This window comes from Ammodytes marinus (assembly GCF_949987685.1).
Source record: "Ammodytes marinus genome assembly, chromosome: 18".
NCBI lineage: Eukaryota > Metazoa > Chordata > Actinopteri > Uranoscopiformes > Ammodytidae > Ammodytes > Ammodytes marinus.
Genome location: NC_137222.1, coordinates 2,895,961 through 2,916,144, shown reverse-complemented (window position 1 = coordinate 2,916,144; position 20,184 = coordinate 2,895,961). Strand labels below are relative to the sequence as shown.

General features: G+C 39.1%; 2 protein-coding genes across 2 annotated transcripts in view; one reads left to right on the top strand and one right to left on the bottom strand.

The window, feature by feature from the left end:
• cops4 (COP9 constitutive photomorphogenic homolog subunit 4 (Arabidopsis)) overlaps window positions 1-1,457 on the bottom strand; it is an 8,456-nt gene extending 6,999 nt beyond the window's left edge. The window contains exons 1-2 of the mRNA XM_080047182.1: window positions 1,373-1,457; window positions 285-364 (exon numbers count right to left, since the gene is read on the bottom strand). Coding sequence (XP_079903308.1) covers window positions 285-364; window positions 1,373-1,446 — 154 coding nt within the window. The 5' untranslated portion in view covers window positions 1,447-1,457. The remainder of the gene's footprint in view (window positions 1-284; window positions 365-1,372) is intronic.
• Window positions 1,458-3,118: 1,661 nt separating this feature from the next.
• lin54 (lin-54 DREAM MuvB core complex component) lies at window positions 3,119-20,153 on the top strand. Its single transcript, XM_080047161.1, has 14 exons — window positions 3,119-3,243; window positions 6,881-7,696; window positions 7,965-8,076; window positions 8,367-8,497; window positions 10,410-10,556; window positions 11,483-11,684; window positions 12,057-12,130; window positions 13,332-13,526; window positions 14,137-14,231; window positions 14,890-14,958; window positions 15,468-15,570; window positions 16,237-16,374; window positions 16,857-17,059; window positions 17,808-20,153. Exons 2-14 carry the CDS (start codon window positions 6,902-6,904, stop codon window positions 18,007-18,009), a joined length of 2,466 nt encoding a protein of 821 aa, XP_079903287.1. The 5' UTR covers window positions 3,119-3,243; window positions 6,881-6,901; the 3' UTR covers window positions 18,010-20,153.
• Window positions 20,154-20,184: the final 31 nt, after the last annotated feature.

The following is a 20,184-nucleotide window of genomic DNA, read 5'->3' as shown; positions in this document are numbered from 1 at the left end:
CACCAAAGTGCTTTACATAAAATACATAAATTAAAATACAACAGCACACATTAAAAAACACTTACAGCAATGACTGAAATGAATTGAATGAATTGATCAATCAATCCCAATCCACAATCACACCAACAACATACAAATGTGTACGTGTCGAAAAAACACATTAAATAAACAAACAGAGGTCGGTGAAGGACAGCAAGGTAAAGTTCATATGGTGAAATAAATAGCGATAAAATAGATGATAAATAGACATCTGAAGGTGTCAGAAGTATTTAGGCTCTTCATACTTGCTTCCACGAAGGCCTTCAAGGATTCTAGTTGATCTGCGTCTGTGAAGCCGATCGCCTTGTCCAGAATTTGTCGATATCTACAAAAGATTTGACAGTTAGTTAGTTCTCGCATAGTCTGGCTTGACCACTTCCGCCAGCGTCTATTAAGCGCTGGCGTCGGCAAACAACGCTACGCCTCCATTGGCTGCTTCCCGGGGTTAGCCCCGCCGTAGATGATTGTGATTGGTTTAAAGAAATAAAAACAGGCCAGCCCAGTTTCCCCCGAATAGACTGCTCTAAACGGAGTGCTTCCAGACCATACTACTTGCTGTAGTTCTCGCATGACATCAACTGACGTACAGACTTGGACCACAAAATTTAAATTGACACATCAGAAAGAAGAATTATTGATAATATCCTACTACACATGGCTTAGCATTTTTAAGACGTTTAAGAGATTGATTTAAGACGTTGTTGCCCTATTTTTTGTATTTATGAATGAAATGCATTTTAATACTTGTAGGAAACTTGTCAGATGCTGCTAAATGAATAGGATGAGACCGTGTAATAAGGACATGGAAACAAACTTAAGTCTAACGCAACAAAAAATATGCAGCATAAAAGTTAAAAATTAAACCTGTACTTGATTATGCTGCTTTTGAATAACGTTACATGTTATCACAAGCTAAGGTGTTGAATAACCATATAGTACATGTATTGTCAAACACTATTTTGGAGCCTGGGAGCTTTTTTAACAAGGAATATGGACCCTTAGATCACACACAACACGGTCAGCTAGTATCAAGCACCAGTAGCAAAATAGATACCAATTCATGGGCCTATTATAACACATAACATTGAATGTAGCTTCGCCCATATTGTATCGCGTAGAAGAAATGTTAAAAGCAAAGTGACAAGCTGTACAATGCAGTGCTCTGACAGTAAGATGCACATTAACTGAATGTATGTAATACTAATGCAGCTCGGTGGCTAACGTTAGCTTAGCTTGGTCTGTCACAGCCATGTAGCGGCTATTTACTACATGTAGAAAAAGCCCAAAGCAACTATTAGCGAGTAACAACATCGGTATACGCAGTGTTACATACTTGGCAGCGAGATCTTTGTGAGAACCGGTTGAATTCATGAGCTGCGCGAGCTCCTGTCTCACGTCGGTCGCCATTGTAGCTTCGAAGTGTCAACAACAACCGGCTTCCTCCGCCAAGAGGGGCAACAGACTTCCGGTTTGTAAGAGCCTCCGAGATGAGCGCGGTGAGAGCGGTGAAGCGACGCGGCAGAAGTGAAACGAACGCGGTGCGAAGTAAAGCGGCAGGACGACGCACACAGACCGGTGGAGCTGAGGCGAAGTGAAGCGAAGCGAGGCGAAGCGAGGCGAAGTAGTCAGACAACAGACACACCGGTAGTGAAGTGTGAAGCAAGGTTATTATCCATATTAATCTTTCTTTATAGGTCCATGATATTAATGCTACAGAAGAAATTATGGAATCAATTAAAATGAATAAAAACATGTATTTCACCATATAGATTCAAGACAATGTTCAAACATAGACTCATTTATAAAATAGGTTAATGTATAAAAAATATAAAACGTAGGGTCTGATACTTAATTAATGTTTCAGTTATTGCCTTCTTTTTATTTCAATGTGTGAGTCTCCCCCCTCCCCCTTTTCATGTATAAACCGGTATAAACTCGGCACATATTCCAGATTTTCAGGGACATATTGCTGAGGTATACACATACTGTATAATAAAATAAATAGGCCTAACGTAACGAAATGCAAGACATAATTCCTCTTTGAAAATATCTTTGTCAATTTTGACATTTTGTCACTTTACTTTGTGTTATTAACTGCCAGTGTTTTAATATATTCTTTAAATTTGCAAAGGAAACCAATTAAGTTGGGGGGAAACTTCAGTAAATTTGCACCTATGAATGTGATATCTACCATACATAATGATGTTCACAACACAGTCAATGTAACTTTGTGTTCAAAGTACATCATGACATATTTTGTACACTTAATTTTTTTTATATCATAATTCATTTTACACAGTGTATCATGTTTTAGTCGAGGCCAGGAAGTGATGTAGTGCATAAAAAAGAAAAACAAATGTGTTGAAGATTATTTTCATTCATAAAAAAAAGCTGCATTTGTTGTTAAAATTAAGAGACCAGTCTGGATTTTTCTCAAATCTTCATCTCTACATAACTTATTTAAAGGTGCAGTGTGTAATATGACATCATCAAGAAAGTTCTACAATGCAACGCTCCCTGGGTAACCCCACCCCTTTCGAATAATAACAGAAGCTACAGTGGCCTTCAAGGACAAGAACAATTCTAAATTTTAAACAATGCACCTGATGACATTCCAACTATGACACTTTCAAGATGGCTGCACTAGGCCTTGGTCCAAGATATGCAGAAATATGGACATATATGAGACCCTTTCTAAGGGAAAAAATAATAATAAAAATAAATAAATTCAGCTATTATGCACTAAATGAAATGTACTTATGGATATTATAATTACTTTCTACAAAATCTGCTAGGAAATAAAACCCCAAATTCTACACACTGCAGGTTTAAAATGCTCTTAATGACAAAAAATATATTGGAATTTGAAGAAATGTTGTCAGTAGTTTATAGAATAAAACCAAAATGTTCAATCTACTCAAACATATGCCTATAAATAGTAAAATGGGAGACACTGAACATTTGGAGTGGTCTCTTGATTTTTCCCCAGACCTGTACTATTTTGTGAAAATTCTCACGTTTGTCTGTGAAGTGGTACTGCGCCTTTAAGGGTGACGTAGCGGTGACGTAGGGCGCGGAGGGCGTGGCCAGCTTGTGAAATGTCAGGGAGGAATGGCGCTCGGCGCGGTATTTTGAACAATCGCCTTTTTTTCCTTTCCTCGTTTTACTTGGAAACATCGCCCTGCGTCTAAAGAAAACCTCGGGGTAAGCATGACCGTGTGTCGGGCCACTTCGGCGGCCGTAAACACCGCACCTAGTACGGAAGCCGCGCACTTAAATAATGTGTTAAATGTTGAGGTGTGTAATGTTGTGCTAGCTAGCTCGGGGTTAGCTCTGCTCAGCCAAGTTTGCTAGTACAGTTGTCTGATCGATTTCAGTCTCGTGTGAGCGGAGATAAAGTTGATTATCTAAAGATACACGCTTCTGATGAGCTCATAGTGTAAATATCACGTGTGGTAACTGCTGGGGGAAGTTACTGCGTTTTGCAAATTGAAAGTAAAAAGCTAACTTTGCTACTATCAGACGTAGATTGATGAATATCTGTTTCTGTATTTGGGTCACTAAATGATAACAACACAAGCAAGATAGTCTCTGTTTTCCTTTATAACTTAGCTCTGAAAATCTTGTTCTAAGTGATGTTTTTTTTTTGTTTTCAAGCTGGTCTTTGCCTGGGTGCAAAATATAAAAAATATATCTGACTATGACCTAAAATGTCATTTATAAGTGGTTAATAGGCCTTGTTAACTTTACTCATGAACCCCGAAGCACAAAGATAAACATGCCGCTACATGTGTAAGTGCGCGGGTATTAAATGCTTTGTTAAAAATGTTTTAATCTAGTTGAATGTAGCAGACAGACACCAGCAGATATAATTGTCAGCTCTTATGTTGCTGTGCTATTTTGTATTGAAATTAATATTTATAACTCAATATAAGTGCTATTATAATTCATTTATACTCGCTTTCATTCACTGATATGTCCCGTTATCCTTATAAATTAGCTACAAACCTCTTATGTATGTAGTATTTATTCTGGTTAACAATATGCTCTCTCAAAAAAATATACACTACTTCTAACTATAATGTTTCATTCATTGCCGGTAAGGCCATGCTAACTGTACTCTCATTACCCCAAAGAGCAGGACAATAAGCCCCGTATTTGCACTTTAGTATTAACTGCATTGTTAAGCTGTTATTTCAGATGCATATATCAAGTGACAGGAGGTGTTATATTAGGGAACGTTGGCATTGTTTACATTGTCTGCTAAACTAGTTTATTACTTCTTAATTGTAGTTTTTATCCTCAGCCCTTTTGTAGTTCTATTTTTTTGTAGTATAATTATTATCAACTGAATATAAATGCTATTAAATTCCCTTTTCCCCCTCATTGTCACCGGTAGCTTTAGCGTTAGCAGGGGGAAGCTAGCCTTTTATAGTGGGACCATGGTGGAGCTAGCTAACAGGGCTGATGACGATGTAAAAATGGCGGATCTTTCGAAATACAACCCCGGGCCTGAAATAGTAACGCAGACAGCAAACTGCTTGTCGTCTGTTTTACTCACTCTTTCTTTGACTCAACCGGGACCTGCTTCCCTCTATAGGGGGGGGGGGGTGTGTGTGTGTGTGTGTGTGTGTGTGTGTGTGTGTGTGTGTGTGTGTGTGTGTGTGTGTGTGTGTGTTTTATTTGTGGATATGTAAACAAGTTCAGTTTTTTCGTTGGGGGAAGTGAAACTATTCATTGCAGATCAATTAAAAAAGCAGGGAATAAATAATTTGAATATAACGCCAAAATGTCCTAAATCAATCGTTCTATGGTATTTAATAGGCTTTGGATACGTTTATCAAACAATTAAGCCTTGGTTTGCATGAACATGTCTTGTAAAAAATCTTTAAAATGTTAGGTAATAGGGAATATGATTTTATTTAAAAAAAAAATGATCTGATGGTGCCATTTAAAAGCTCAAAATATAATTTTTTGCAGTGTTTTTTATTTATTTATTAAATAATTACAGATGTACAAACTTCACACAGATCAGGCTGGCATTAGTAGATGTTCCTACCTTTTTACTTGATCATAGAAAGAAGTCGTGTTTTATTCAAAATTGTCCCCTAACCCAAAAGCAACTGATGTTTAATTTTTCTTCACAATTTAGTTTTTTGATTAATTGGTCTTTAATTTAATTCTGAGTTGTGTGTGTGTGTGTGTGTGTGTGTGTGTGTGTGTGTGTGTGTGTGTGTGTGTGTGTGTGTGTGTGTGTGTGTGTGTGTGTGTGTGTGTGTGTGTGTGTGTGTGTGTGTGTGTGTGTGTGTGTGTGTGTGTGTGTGTGTGTGTGTGTGTGTGTGTGTGTGTGTGTGTGTGTGTGTGTGTGTGTGTGTGTGGAGTTACGCTGTGGGACAAAGACTCGGCCTAACTGACCCGGAGTCAGCTGTCGGCCCGTGTCAAAATAACAAGCACAGCTCAGACACACACACACACACGGTTCTATTGGCTCACACGCAAACACTCTACATCCCAAAGAATTACACAATCTAGTCGGATTGCCAAGTAGGTTTTTTCACATGAAGGGAATTTGTTTCAGTTAGTTGTTTTGAGGTGACTGCAAAGATCCAGAATATAAATAGAAAAATTAACAATAAAAATTAATATTCAATTAAAATGTTTGTGTGTGGGGATTGGCCAATCCGATATATTGACAAATCGATCGCATATCTGAAGAAATAAAAAGTCAAATACGGTCTAAACCATTACCATAAAACTTATCGAATGACTGCTTAACTAGGCTTTTAACTTGCCTATAACATGCCAATAATTTCTGAGCCCAAGCTTGTCATTTCAAACCGTTTATTTTCATTTGTGGTTTTCATTGTTTGTAAATATTACTTTATTGTAACCGTCCACTTGTTTCATTTATTTTATTGTTTATTATTGCTTTTTTTTTTTTTTTTTCACTTTTTCAAAATAAAACATTTTCAATTAAATTTCTGTGCAGTAGTTTGCAGACTATAGACCAATAAAGAACATAGGCAATTTACAAAGATGATAGTCTGAAATATTTGTGTTAAGATAACACAGAGAGACTGTATGTAAATGTCACATGTCTATGGGAGGAGGGGATAACAGTGAGTGTAGTCAGTTAGTGAGGGGCCCGGGGCCTTTTTAACGAGACCATCTGCTGACAAGATTACTGAAAACTCATGTACAGGTCACTACCGTCCCTATACAGTTATTGTGAATGCGGCTAAATTGCTAGCTTGCTTTTTCTTTTTCTTTTTTCTTGCAACAACAGCTGGCGTATTAAAAACACTACCGCTTTTGTCCAAAGGGGCCGCTAGAATTAACACAAACTAAAAGTTCCTTGTAGACACTTTAAAGGTGCTCAGAGGAACTTTCAGTTTGTGTTCATTCTTGCGCCCCCTTTGGACAAAACCGGTAGTGTTTTTACTACGCCAGCTGTTGTTCCTGGGTGAGCGTATGCCAATGACAAAGGCATTAAGAAAAACTATATAGAAATAGCATTCTTTGCAGTGATGGTCTCGTTGGCTGTTACATGTCATTTATGATCATCAGAGGGAAAATTTGACTGTTTCAGAAATATTCAAAAGTTCCTCGTAGCACCCTTTTTTTAAATAATTAAAAGAAAAATTGATTATTTTTCTTAGATGCTTACATTTTATTTCTAGTCACAATGACTGTTCAATTGATAAACATATATCCATTTTTTGACACATTTTCTCAATTAACAAATAATTCTAAGACATTGTTTAAATTAAAGATTCCGACACATTTTCCTATGACAATATAACAAATAATCACATTGTGTTTTTCTTTCTGATCTAAACAGAGAGCTGAACCATTTGCAATCATGGACGTGGTGTCGCCCGAAGTCAACAGCCTCCTTCCCGACGAGATCATGGACACGGAATCCATAGAAGAAGAAATCCCCCCTCCTCCTCCGCCTCCCTCCTCCCAACCCGACAACAACAACGTTACCACGGGGAAATCAGAATCCAGCAGCGATGACACTCCAGTTCCCATGGAGACGGATACACCGCTTTCTTCTTCAGAAAATATCGTCCTGTGTTCGGAAGTCAATATTAGCACGTCAACCACAACAGACTCAAACACTTTTACCATCAGTTCTGGAAGTCAGCAAATTCCCATATCGATTTCTAGCGCGCCCTCACCCATTTTCACCCTCAAACCAGCAGCAATGGCCACTTGTTCGACAGCCGCCACCAAGGCTACGGACAGTGTTACGGGGACTAGCTTAACTACCACTTCTACGAGCGGCTTACAGAAGCTGACGGCGCCGTTTACAATCTCGGCCGCGAACCACCAAATCATTCTCAACAAGGTGGCGTCGGCCCAAGCAACGGAGGCGGCGAAATCGGCAGTGACGCAAGGCCAGGTTATCAAGCAAGAGGGACAGAAACTTTTGGTGCACGCGATAGGCAAGTCGGGACAGCCCATAGTGTTGCAGTTGCCGCACACGGGCAGTAAGCCGGGGGTGTCGCAGATTTCGGCAGATGGGAAGTCGACGGTGCCGCAGCAGTTTAAGGTGGTGACTATCGGCGGGAGGTCCGAGCTGAAACCGGTGATGGGGAACGCGGGAAACCAGCTCACTACGTTACAAGCCCAACAGCTGAAGACTGTACAGGTAAGAGTACAGAGTGTTATTGGTACGGAAGAGGATTTAAGTTGAATGTTAAATGTGCAAAACAATGTAAATCAGTTCATCCTAGCCTGAAAAAAAGGCAGAAAGAGTGTTTTATGGTCTCACTGTCTTACCCTACATTTTATTAGTGTGACTTCACTTCACTGTATAATAATAGCGACTTTATAACGATAGAATGCCGGTTTATAACGATAGAATGCCGGTTCCGTACGGGTGAAGTATTCCTTTAACCGCCCGTCTATCTCCACAGATCGCAAAGAAAACTCCGACATCGTCAGCGGCTCCGATCAAATTCATCATCACGAAAACCGTAAACAGCAAAGGTCTAAATCCCCAGACCTCAGTGTCTCCTGTCATTGCAGGTTTGTGTCATTGCTTTACTGTGGTGTGGTTAATATTGTACACAGCACACACTCACTCACTCACTCACTCACTCACTCACTCACTCACTCACGCACTCACTCACTCACTCACTCACTCACTCACTCACTCACTCACTCACTCACTCACTCACTCACTCACTCACTCACTCACTCACTCACTCTCTCTCTCTCTGACACTCACTCACTCACACACACACACACACTCAGTCTTTCTCATTATATATTCTTCTATAATTAAACCACATTTCTCTCAAATCTCGTGTTGACAGGTCGCGTCTTGACACAGAGTTCTCCGGTGATGAGCCCAAGGACCATCACTCTCTCTGAGCAACTCAACACCAGTTTACAAAGTATCCAAGGCAAGAAGATCGCTATCTCCCCGCTCAAGACTCCCAGTAAGGTACGGTATACACACTCCGTTGGACAGTGGCTTGAATGTATTATATGAAAAAGTCACGCACTATAGTTTTAAACATAAGGTAAGGTGAAGGCTACATACTGGTCCTTTATTTTCTTTCTTAGGCAATGCAGGTTTATTTCTATAGCACAATTCAGAAACCAAGGCCATTCAAAGTGCTTTACAGAGGCATAAAATGCATCAAGATTAGACAATAATGATGGTGCAGTTGTTTGTGTGTGTGTTGTTACAACATTAAAAATAAATACTGCAATAAATATATTGTGAAAAAAAAAAGATTAGATATTAGAAATAGCTTTAATTTATTTTTTTTTCATTTATTTATTGGGTTTTCAATTTTTTTTCCACAACAACAAGAACACAAACAAAGAACAACTGTCTCCGGGCTTGACCGAAATCAAAATATATCACCAAAAAAAAAAAAAAAAACAACAAACGTTCTCATAAAAATGTGCACAAATAGATATGAATATGAAAAAACAAATAAAAACAGAAACGGCAGAAATAGCTTTTAAGAGATAGTAAAGACAAAGAACAAATACAGGCAGAAACGTGTGTCATGTTGGTGCAGTGTTTCTTATTCAGGGCCATGTCCAGAGGTGCACTGGTGTTTTTGTAAATTAGTTTTTCCCTATTTTGTTTGTGAGAATATTCCTGTCCCCACAAGTACATTTTGGGGAAATCTTTCCCTTTCCAAACCAGCAGATGGCGATATAACCCTCACATGCAAACATCACAACCGGACATTTTTTTTAGTGCAGCTCGGCTTTCTGATTTGCCCTGTGTTCCAATCCCCATACTTCCCTACTATTAAGTATGCCAGAAAAAGATTTAGGTGGGGCGCCCTTAGCTCAGTTGGTAGGGCGTCCCCCCCATGGGCCTCGGCCAGCAGCGGACCCGGGTTCGATTCCAGCCCGCGGTCGTTCTCTGCATGTCACTTCCCTCTCTGCCCCATTTCAACTCTGTCTCTACACTATCAATACAACATAAAAATGCCCAAAAAATATCTTTAAAAAAACGACTTCTACCCTGCGTTCCAATTCCCATACTTCCCTACTATTTAATGCCAGAATAGGATTCAGGATGTCCCAATACATGCACGTCAATTGTAGTATGCTGAAAATACATAAATGCTCCGCTAACTCCAATAGCATTTTGCAGTATTTGTCTTTATTCTTGACATTTCTCGACATGATGAAAAACAATCTTCCTTATCTGATTTATTTTCTCTCATATGGCCCTAAAACTCTTCTGTACTTTAGTATGTAGTTTAGTAAAAAGAAAGAGTATGTGATTTGGAACGCAGGGTTGTTCTTTGAGAAAAGCACAAGTCAGGTGTCATGAATTATCCTAACGATGTTCCATTTAAGACAGTTGCCAGTTAGACAGGATTCAATACAATACAATACAATACAAGACTCCTGGAGCTGACACACCTACAAGGGAATACAGCAATCGCTAATGTTAGTATATACACCTAAAAACAATACCACATTGAGAAAAGTAACGTCTACAGAAGCAAATTGGCTACTAGCTTACTATGGTGCAATTGTTTTATTTTGATTTTGCACTGTCCCTGTAAAAAATAAACACATAGATAAAATAAACCTTCTTGCCAGCACATGCAGAATTGCATTTTGATTGTAACCTCAAGCTTTGTGTGCCTTACAAACAACTACATTTGAGCAGGTTGTTAGTTTCTGTGTGTGGGCTAAACAATACCAGTCATACATTTTGGAGACATTGGTGGAAGTGCCTTTTCGTAACTGGTTGAATTTTTTATTTTATTCTTATGTATGTGTGTTGTCTATTGTATGTCTTTTTAAATGGACCTCGAGTCTAATATTAAAGTGTATGATGATAATGATGAATATTCTATCGGTCTCGTCTCTAGGTAACGGTGGTTTCCGTGGCGTCTCCGACCTCCAACGCGTCTCAGAAGTCGGTGGGTCTGCCGGTGAGCGTGCAGCTTGGCCAACAGATACTCACCATGCAGAGCGGAAGTCCTGTTAAAGTCAACGCAGGCCACACACACACACAGGTGGGCTCATAGAGCACAGAGCTAGGATGAAATGTGATTGTGGCTGTGTTCAAAAAGCACTACTAACGTCCTACTCATACTAAAAGCCCTACTAACGTCCTACTCGTACTAAAAGCCCTACTCATACTAAAAGCCCTACTAACGTCCTACTCATACTAAAAGCCCTACTAACGTCCTACTCGTACTAAAAGCCCTACTCATACTAAAAGCCCTACTAACGTCCTACTCATACTAAAAGCCCTACTAACGTCCTACTCGTACTAAAAGCCCTACTCATACTAAAAGCCCTACTAACGTCCTACTCATACTAAAAGCCCTACTAACGTCCTACTCATACTAAAAGCCCTACTCATACTAAAAGCCCTACTCATACTAAAAGCCCTACTAACGTCCTACTCATACTAAAAGCCCTACTAACGTCCTACTCATACTCATTTTGATGTCAATTTGAGTATGTTGTGGAACTTGTAGTTGTATATGCGAGTTTGTGTAGGCGGGAAATGCCCGGATGAGTACCAATGGAAGATTTTGTGTATGGATCAATTTAGGATACTTTTCCTACTCAACTTAGTGCAGTGCAGTCCATGTCAGTTGGTGTGTTTTTGTAGTAAAAAATAAATCTTTAGAGAGATGAATAAAGTTGACAGCAGCTTTTTAACAACAAAAACCTGTTGTTTATTAATCCCTATATCATTTCTAATGATATAGGGATTGCGTGCGTGCGTGCGTGCGTGCGTGCGTCCTCTTGTATTTGAACATTTCCAGAATCTCAAAGCAGTGTAGTCCACGTCAGTTGGTGTGTTTTTAGTATATTAAAAAAAAGTTGGCAGCAGTTTTTAAAAAATGACAAAAACCTACTGTTGTTGATGCATCCCCTCTAATCAAAGGCCTTCGTCCCGTTGTATGTGATTGATTTTTATTTCCAGAACCTCAAAGCAGTGCAGTCCATGTCAGTTGGAGGTGTTCCCGGCTCCCAGTTTAAGACGCTCATCCCCTTGGCAACGCAGCCCAACGTGCAGCAGATCCAAGTTCCAGGAAGTCGCTTCCACTACGTCCGCCTCGTCACGGCAACGACCGCCAGCAGCACCGGACACCACAGCGGGCCCAGCACCAGCTCACTACAGACAGGTACAGACAGACTGACGGACTGACGGACTGACAGACAGGCAGACAGACAGACAGACAGACAGACAGACAGACAGACAGATGGACAAAAGGACTCACTCAGAGACAGACAGACACACTCACTCACACATTTTTTTTTTTATTACCTTCTACATAGGAGGGAAATGCACCTGTTGGAAGAAGTGCTATAGAATAACTTGATACTGTGATACTTGATATTGTGGAAAGACTTGAGGCTGTGGTGGATGATGCCATCTTTAGTGACTAGCTTCTTGAAGGTCCTTGAAGGCCACCGTAGCTTCTGTAAATTCTCCCTAGTATCCTCTGTTGTTGAAAGCTCTTCTGTAATAACTTCTGCTGCTTTTTGTCCCTCAGCTAAACCTATGGTGGTGAGCACTCAGGCCGTCAGGATGTCTGTCCCCATCGTACAAGCACAGAACATCAAACAGGTGACTTTACTAGTCTATGAATCAGGGTTGTACTCGGTTGGTAAACAATAAATGTTATGTAAAAATAAATACAGATTTTTTTTTTTTTTTTTTATTTAATTTGTTTGATTAAAGTTTTGAAAATGATTCCAGAAGTGTTTTTGAGACGCACGCTCATTAATTTCTCATAAAAAAAATAGCGCATACTACTTTTTTTTTTTTTTTTTTTTTTTTTTTTTGGGTCTAACATGTACACGGTAAAATTGCCACCATATAAACATCAAGACATTTTTGTAAACGGTCACACTTTTACTTAGAATGCTGGTTCTGTTTATACGTCCAGGTCTTTCTTCAGCTGCATTCATTGATTGACTAATTGTATATATTTTTATTTCCATATTCAAGATGACAAAATGTAACACACATCCCTAGTACCACTTTGTATGGTCTAGCTTCAAGGACACAACATTTAACCCTATGTATTGTCTTGTAGGTGATCCCTAAGCCCATGACGTCAGCAGCAGTAGTAACCACATAATCACATAAAAAAAATAGCTTTCCAAATCTGATCTATTTTTTGGGGGGTTAAACGACATATACACTGTGAAATTGCCATCATGTTAACATTTAGGCTTTTTTGTGAACGGTCACTCCTACTTTAAAAAGTGCTGTTTCTTTTTATTCATTTAGGTCTTTCTTAAACTGCATTCATTGATTGATTGACTAATTGTATGTATAGCTTCAAGGACACAGCATGTAACCCTATGTATTGTACTGTCTTGTAGATAATCCCTTAGTGTTTTTGAGACAGGCTTTCATTCACTTCTTATTAGAAAAAACAGTATACTTATATACTGTAAAATTGTCATGTTCATGTTAACATTTGGAAATTTTCGTGAACTTCCATTCAGGTCTTTTTTAAGCTGAATTCATTGATTTTAATAACCGTATGTAATTTTGAAGAACACAAAATATAACCCTATGTATTGTCTTGCAGGTGATCCCTAAGCCCATGTCGTCAGCAGCAGTAGAGTAGATAGATAGATAGATAGATAGATAGATGGATGGATGGATGGATGGATAGATAGATAGATAGATAGATAGATAGATAGATAGATAGATAGATAGATAGATAGATAGATAGATAGATAGATAGATAGATAGATAGATAGATAGATGGATAGATAGAACACAAAATCTAACCCTATGTATTGTCTTGCAGGTGATCCCTAAGCCCATGTCGTCAGCGGCAGTAGTGACGACCACCCAGACGCCCCAGAGGTTGATCATGCCGGCCACCCCGCTGCCTCAGATTCAGCCCAACTTCACCAACCTCCCCCCGGGCACCGTGCTCGCTCCCGCCCCCGGAGGAGGAAACGTCGGCTACGCAGTGGTGCCCGCACAATACGTCACACAGGTCAGTAGAGTGGGGGGGTTTGTATGTGGTGCTTTTCGGATGGATGGATGGATGGATGGATGGATGGATGGATGGATGGATGGATGGATGGATACTTTATTGATCCCGAAGGAAATTCAGACATCCAGTAGCAAACCTAAGTCATAAACAAAAAAACAGACAGATTTTTTTTTTTTAATACTTTTTATTTATTTTTAAAGAACACAAACGCACACAACTGAAAAAGTGAACACACAAACAAAAGACAAAATTAAATAAAACAACCAACATGGCGTACTCTACTTTACAGGTTTCTTCTTATTTTCATTTTTTGAATTTTCCTGTTATAATGCTATTTATACATTGTTTGTATTGAAGCTGACTCAGGGAGATTCGCACAAAAATCCCAATGCACTTGTACTTGTACCTGTGCAAATGGCAATAAATATATTCTATTCTATTCTATTCTATTCTATTCTAAGGACATTAAAAAGCTGTTATCATGACTACATTTTTATAATATTTATGAACATTTATTTTCAATCTGATTTTTGTGAAAGCGTATTGAGACGACCTAAATATTCCCTACTGTTTGATATGATATGTGTTGTGTTATCTTGCTCTGCTTTAGCTCCAGCAGCAGCATTCGTTCGTGACCATCGCCAACAGCACGGCTTTCACTGCCTCCACTGCCATACAGACTCAGGCCAGGCTGCCACTCAACGGGTAAGAATTATTATTGATTATTTTTTCAAGATAATTTTCTGGCATTTTCAAGAGCTGTTTTGTGGGGGTTTTTCACAATATATTTATTGCATTTTTTATTTTTTTTTCACAACACATAAACAAACACCTTGCATCACACCAAAAATAAATAAAAATAGAACAGAAATAATTTTTATTTATTTTTTTTAATGGGCAAATTTATCCCAAGTTCCAATCCACCATTATATTTATGTGTGGCTCCCAGAGCTTGTCAAATTCCCCCCACTTGCCCCCAGCAACATACGTCAATCTTTCAAGTCCAATACAGTTCAACAGTTCCCCAATCCACATTGCCAGCATTGGTGGATCCATGTTTGTGCAATGGTAGGGCCAAACGTAGGGCCCTACCATTGCCATTGTAGGGCCCTATGGAACTGATTCCATATTGCCCTACAATGGCTCTCCTTGCCTGAATGCTTTGTGTTTTTTTAGATTTTTGGATAATTTTTTCCAATATGAACTGCAGTGTCCTGGTTCAAAATTAACCGTGATTTTTTTTGCATAATGTCTCATATCCCTCAATTAAAATCTAAGATTGCACTAATTAAAAATGAAGAATGCAGAATTTATTTAGCCTAACTTTACTTATTTAATGTATTATTATTATTTTGTTTCTCAGCTTGTCCACAGCAGATTCCTCAAGACCGAGGAAACCATGCAACTGCACCAAGTCCCAGTGTCTCAAACTGTAAGTGTATAGTGCTAATGTTATAATTAATTATTTAATACAATATAATTTAGAATGAACTTTTCAGGCGTTGTACTTGTTTGAAGGAAGTGTTTAGAGAAAGCCTGACTAGATCAACTTAATACAGCCCGGGGGAAAAATTAAGAGACCAGTCTGGATTTTTCTTAAATCTTCATCTCTACATTACTTATTGAAAATACTCTAAATAGCAATATTTTTATTGTGAATTTGGTAGAAATGTTGTCAGTAGTTTATATTATAAAATCAAAATGTTCATTCTACTCAAATATATATCTCTAAAGAGTAAAACAAGAGACACTAAAAATTTAGAGTGGTCTCTTAATTTTTTCCGGAGCTGTGTATGTGTAACTGTATTTACTAATGATAAAAAAGGTGTTACTTCTTCACTACTGTTTGCGTTGAGGGAGCTGTAATGTTAATAGGTTGTATTTCAGTCATTTTCAGTTAATTTTTCTGAGGTAAATGTTCTGTTTTTCTCTCCCTCTTAGATACTGTGACTGCTTTGCAAACGGAGAGTTCTGCAGTAACTGTAACTGCAACAACTGTTTCAATAACCTGGAACATGAAACGGAGAGACTCAAAGCCATAAAGGTGTGTGTGTGTGTGTGTGTGTGTGTGTGTGTGTGTGTGTGTGTGTGTGTGTGTGTGTGTGTGTGTGTGTGTGTGTGTGTGTGTGTGTGTGTGTGTGTGTGTGTGTGTGTGTGTGTGTGTGTGTGTGTGTGTGTGTGTGTGTGTGTGTGTGTGTGTGTGTGTGTGTGTCATCTACAGTATACTCTAATCCTCAAGCAATCACAGAAGCCAAAAATGTATATTACTCGAGTGAAAGGACAGAGCAAAATTATCAATACACCACTGGCTCAACCTGTTAACAGACCACAGCAACTCCTAGCTGCCAATCAATAACTGACTCCTCTTCACAATGTTTATGACATTATCCAATATCCATTCCCTCCCTTTCATTCCTTACATTACTTTTTCCTGGTTTCCTCATTGTGATAATATTATTGGTGACTTTCTTTTTTTTTAATATACATATATCATTTGGTAAACACTTTTTTGGTCTTCACTAAAATCTTCAGTATTCAGTGAAATAAATGTAAAAAAAATAATAATAAATGGACAGCAGAACTATATATAAATGGAGTATAATCTTGTTAGTGATGGCTATTGTGGGTAAAATACATAAAAGGAAGATTGTTGAAATAATAAAAAAAAGGTGAACAGGTTTTTCTATATTCGATTTATTTATTTTCCCAGACGTGTTTGGACCGTAACCCAGAAGCCTTCAAACCGAAGATAGGAAAAGGCAAACAGGGCGAGTCGGACCGCAGACACAGCAAAGGATGCAACTGCAAACGCTCCGGCTGTTTGAAGAACTACTGCGAGTGCTACGAGGTAAGGTTACACTCTCTCTACTGTATTTCATGTTTAGCTTACTCTCTGTACTGCCCTTTAGTTTTAGGTTAGGTTATTTTTTCAGACATGATTTTTTTGTGAATAAATAAACCCAACAAAGTAAATTAACCAAGTTATTTACAATCTCACATTATTATCGCCTTCTTATTCTTCTCTGTATTCCATAAATGTAATTTTTTCGCTTTCACTCACTCACTCATATATACACACACTTGATCACTCACTCTCACAGACAAACACACACTCACTCACTCACTCACACACGCTCTCTCTCTCTCTCACTCACTCACTCACTCACTCACTCACTCACTCACTCACTCACTCACTCACTCACTCACTCACTCACTCACTCACTCACTCACTCACTCACTCACTCACTCACACTCTCTCACAAACACACACACTGTCTCAGTCATAATATTCAATGAATGAAAATCTCACATGTATTTTATTTTTTTCAGGCGAAGATTATGTGCTCGTCGATCTGTAAGTGCGTTGGCTGTAAGAACTTTGAGGAGAGTCCGGAGAGAAAGACGCTGATGCATCTGGCGGACGCAGCGGAAGTCCGAGTGCAGCAGCAAACGGCAGCAAAGACCAAACTGTCCTCACAGATCTCAGACCTGCTGATGAGGACCACGCCCGTTATATCCAGTGGAGGGGGGAAGTACGTTAACGCTAGCTGTGTGTGTGTGTGTGTGTGTGTGTGTGTGTGTGTGTGTGTGTGTGTGTGTGTGTGTGTGTGTGTGTGTGTGTGTGTGTGTGTGTGTGTGTGTGTGTGTGTGTGTGTGTGTGTGTGTGTGTGTGTGTGTGTGTGTGTGTGTGTGTGTGTGTGTGTGTGTGTGTGTGTGTGTGTGTGTGTGTGTGTGTGTGAAAAATAACGTTGACATAATGGCCATTAAAGATGGTTGTATAGGAGAAATATACAGACGCAAAACAGACAAGGTTTAGTCAAATAAAACACCTAGATGTACATTTTAGACCTTTTTATTTATACTATGAAAAAGAAAACGTGTAATTCAGATATTGACAACCCTACCGATAATACATTTTCCCTCTCCCCCCTTTAGGATGCCGTATACGTTCAAGCTTAATACTACAGAAATTACCTCATATAAAACATTATGATCATTATGAACAAGAAATATGGCATTCATATTATTTATTAATTTAACAAAAAATATAATACTTTAATGACCACAGGGGTCTCCATCTTTACTCCATCTAACTGTTGTCTTTCACCCATATTCATCCCACTTGTGTAAATTGTCTTGTTCTTTTATTATTGCTGTTTTTGTTCTTTTTAACTCTGCCCTGAAAGGTGACCTTGGGTGCTCTGAAAGGCGCCTATAGATAAAATGAATTATTATTATTGCTGTAACACATATTAATTTGTCTCTCTCTCCCCCCGTTAGGATGCCGTATACGTTTGTAACGAAGGAGGTTCTCGAGGCGACGTGCGAGTGTTTGCTGGAACAGGCCAAGAAGTCTGAACAAACTGTCCAGCCGCAGGTCGAAGCCGAGAGGATGATCCTGGAAGAATTCGGACACTGTCTCATGAGGATAATAAACTCTGCAGGGAACGCAAAAACAGACTGTGCTTCTATCAACTGCTAAAAGGGGGACGAATACTCAAATATACTGTCTCTTTTTGGCTATTCTACCTGCCCCTACCGCCCCCTATAACTGTCACTACAAGCCCAGCTGTGTGGGGCTAGCGACAGGCATGGATTACTCTTGTCTTGGGACCCCCTTGGGAGGATTTAAGGACCCTAAATTAAGTGGCACAAACAATGATGTTGAAAGGAGACTCCCTTGAAGTTTTGAGGACAGCTGGGGTGATACACAGTGGGCTGTTCACACCCAGTCTAAGTGAAGGACACATGGACACAGATTGATTGACACCTCTTGACGGATATTCATAAACTTTCCATGACTGTGGCAGTAGGGAAGGTGCCATGATATAACGTCCCGATGTCACGTTATACGGACAGCTCAATTGTCGGACATATTTAAACTACGGTGAAGTTGTTTTTTTTAAAGGTGCACTGTGCAGTTTTCAGGGCAGCTGTAAACAACAACAGTGAAACAGTAACTTTTCAGGAAGATTTCTAACTTCAAACAGTGTTCACAGGGATCACATTTTTTCCTGTGAGGAAAGTTTGTTTATTCAGTTATGAGAATATACGTTTATAAAATGTTCACTTCTCTGACACACCCAAAGCTACACAGTGCACCTTTAAGTTTGATATGCAAGACATTCATCAGCAACTAAATTGTTTTTATGTAAACTAGACAGTGTGTTTTATTGATGGTCACTGAATCAGTATGTTGGTTATGTGTGACGGCTGGTGGGTGTGCTTACAGTCAAAATCAGTGAATATCCCCTCACGATCCGCTACCTGTTCGTACTGTGTGCGCTGGGGGGGGAAAATTCAGTGTTTATACATAGCCTAGGCTCTGTAAACTGGTATGTAAACAAAGGGGCCACGGTAGCTAGCAACATGCCTGTTTACAGAGCCTAGGTTGTGTATTATCACTGGATTTTTTTTTTTCAGTACACATACACAGTACGGACAGATAGTGGATCATGAGGAGATATTCACTGATTTTGACCGAGTGTTTTTTATCAACAAGCGTTCTCCAGAATCGCTGACTCCTCCACCTTTTTTAATACACAGCCTAGGCTCTGTAAATGGGTACAGTACATAAACAAAGGCCCGCTGCAGGTGAAACCAGTAAGAAGACGTCGCTGTTGAATGTCTGTGGAATATAATCCAATTTAAAAACTTGACTTCAACACGGTGGAAATATGTCCGATAAAAATTGAGATGTCGGAATAATTCGCCGTCGGAATTATGGGCAGTTCTCAAAAAGGAATACACTTCTAAACGGACCTTGACAAAATGCTCACACACTCTCCTAATGGACTAAAAAGACTCTTGTACGAGGTATAGAAATGGAAAAGGAATTTTAAAAAACATGTCTTTTACTTTTATTTTTTTGCTGTTTTCTCAACACTTTTTATTCCTCCATTTTATCCTATTCTTTCCCCTTTTTTCCTTCTTCTTCTTCTATACTTTTATTTCAGGTTTTTTTCCAAAATGAGAAGAAAAAAAAGCCTGTCATTCATTTTTATGTAATAATCAGTATATTTGAGCTTAAACACACACAGTAGAAAACAGACAACAGAACATATGTATCTTTTGATATTTATTTTGACAAGTATTTGTAATCATTGTGAGCGCTAAAGATATTGTGTGGCTTTTTCTAGTGCTGCAAAAAAACTGTTAATTAATTAATTATTAACCGAGGCTACAGGCTAGGCTAAAAAAATTGTTTCCATGAATGAGTAGAGAGAGGCAATGTTTTTAGGTTTTATCCTAAAGGGGCGATCTGTAAAATGAATGCATTATGCCACACAGACACACACACACACACATACACACATACACACATACGCAGACGGGCACACACACACACACACACACAGACGCAGACGGACACACACACACACAGACACACGCAGACAGACACACACACACACACACACACACGCGAAGACAAACAAACACACACACACGCGAAGACAAACAAACAAACACAGACGCACGCAGACAGACAGACAGACAGACAGAAAGACACCCACAGACACACACACACACACAGCACTGCTCAGAATAGTTGGAACATGGCTAGATTGGCGGCAGATTCACATTTCTTCTGGTGCTGTTTACTGTGTCTCAATCACATGCTTTACTGTACATTAAAAACACCATGGATGGAAAAACA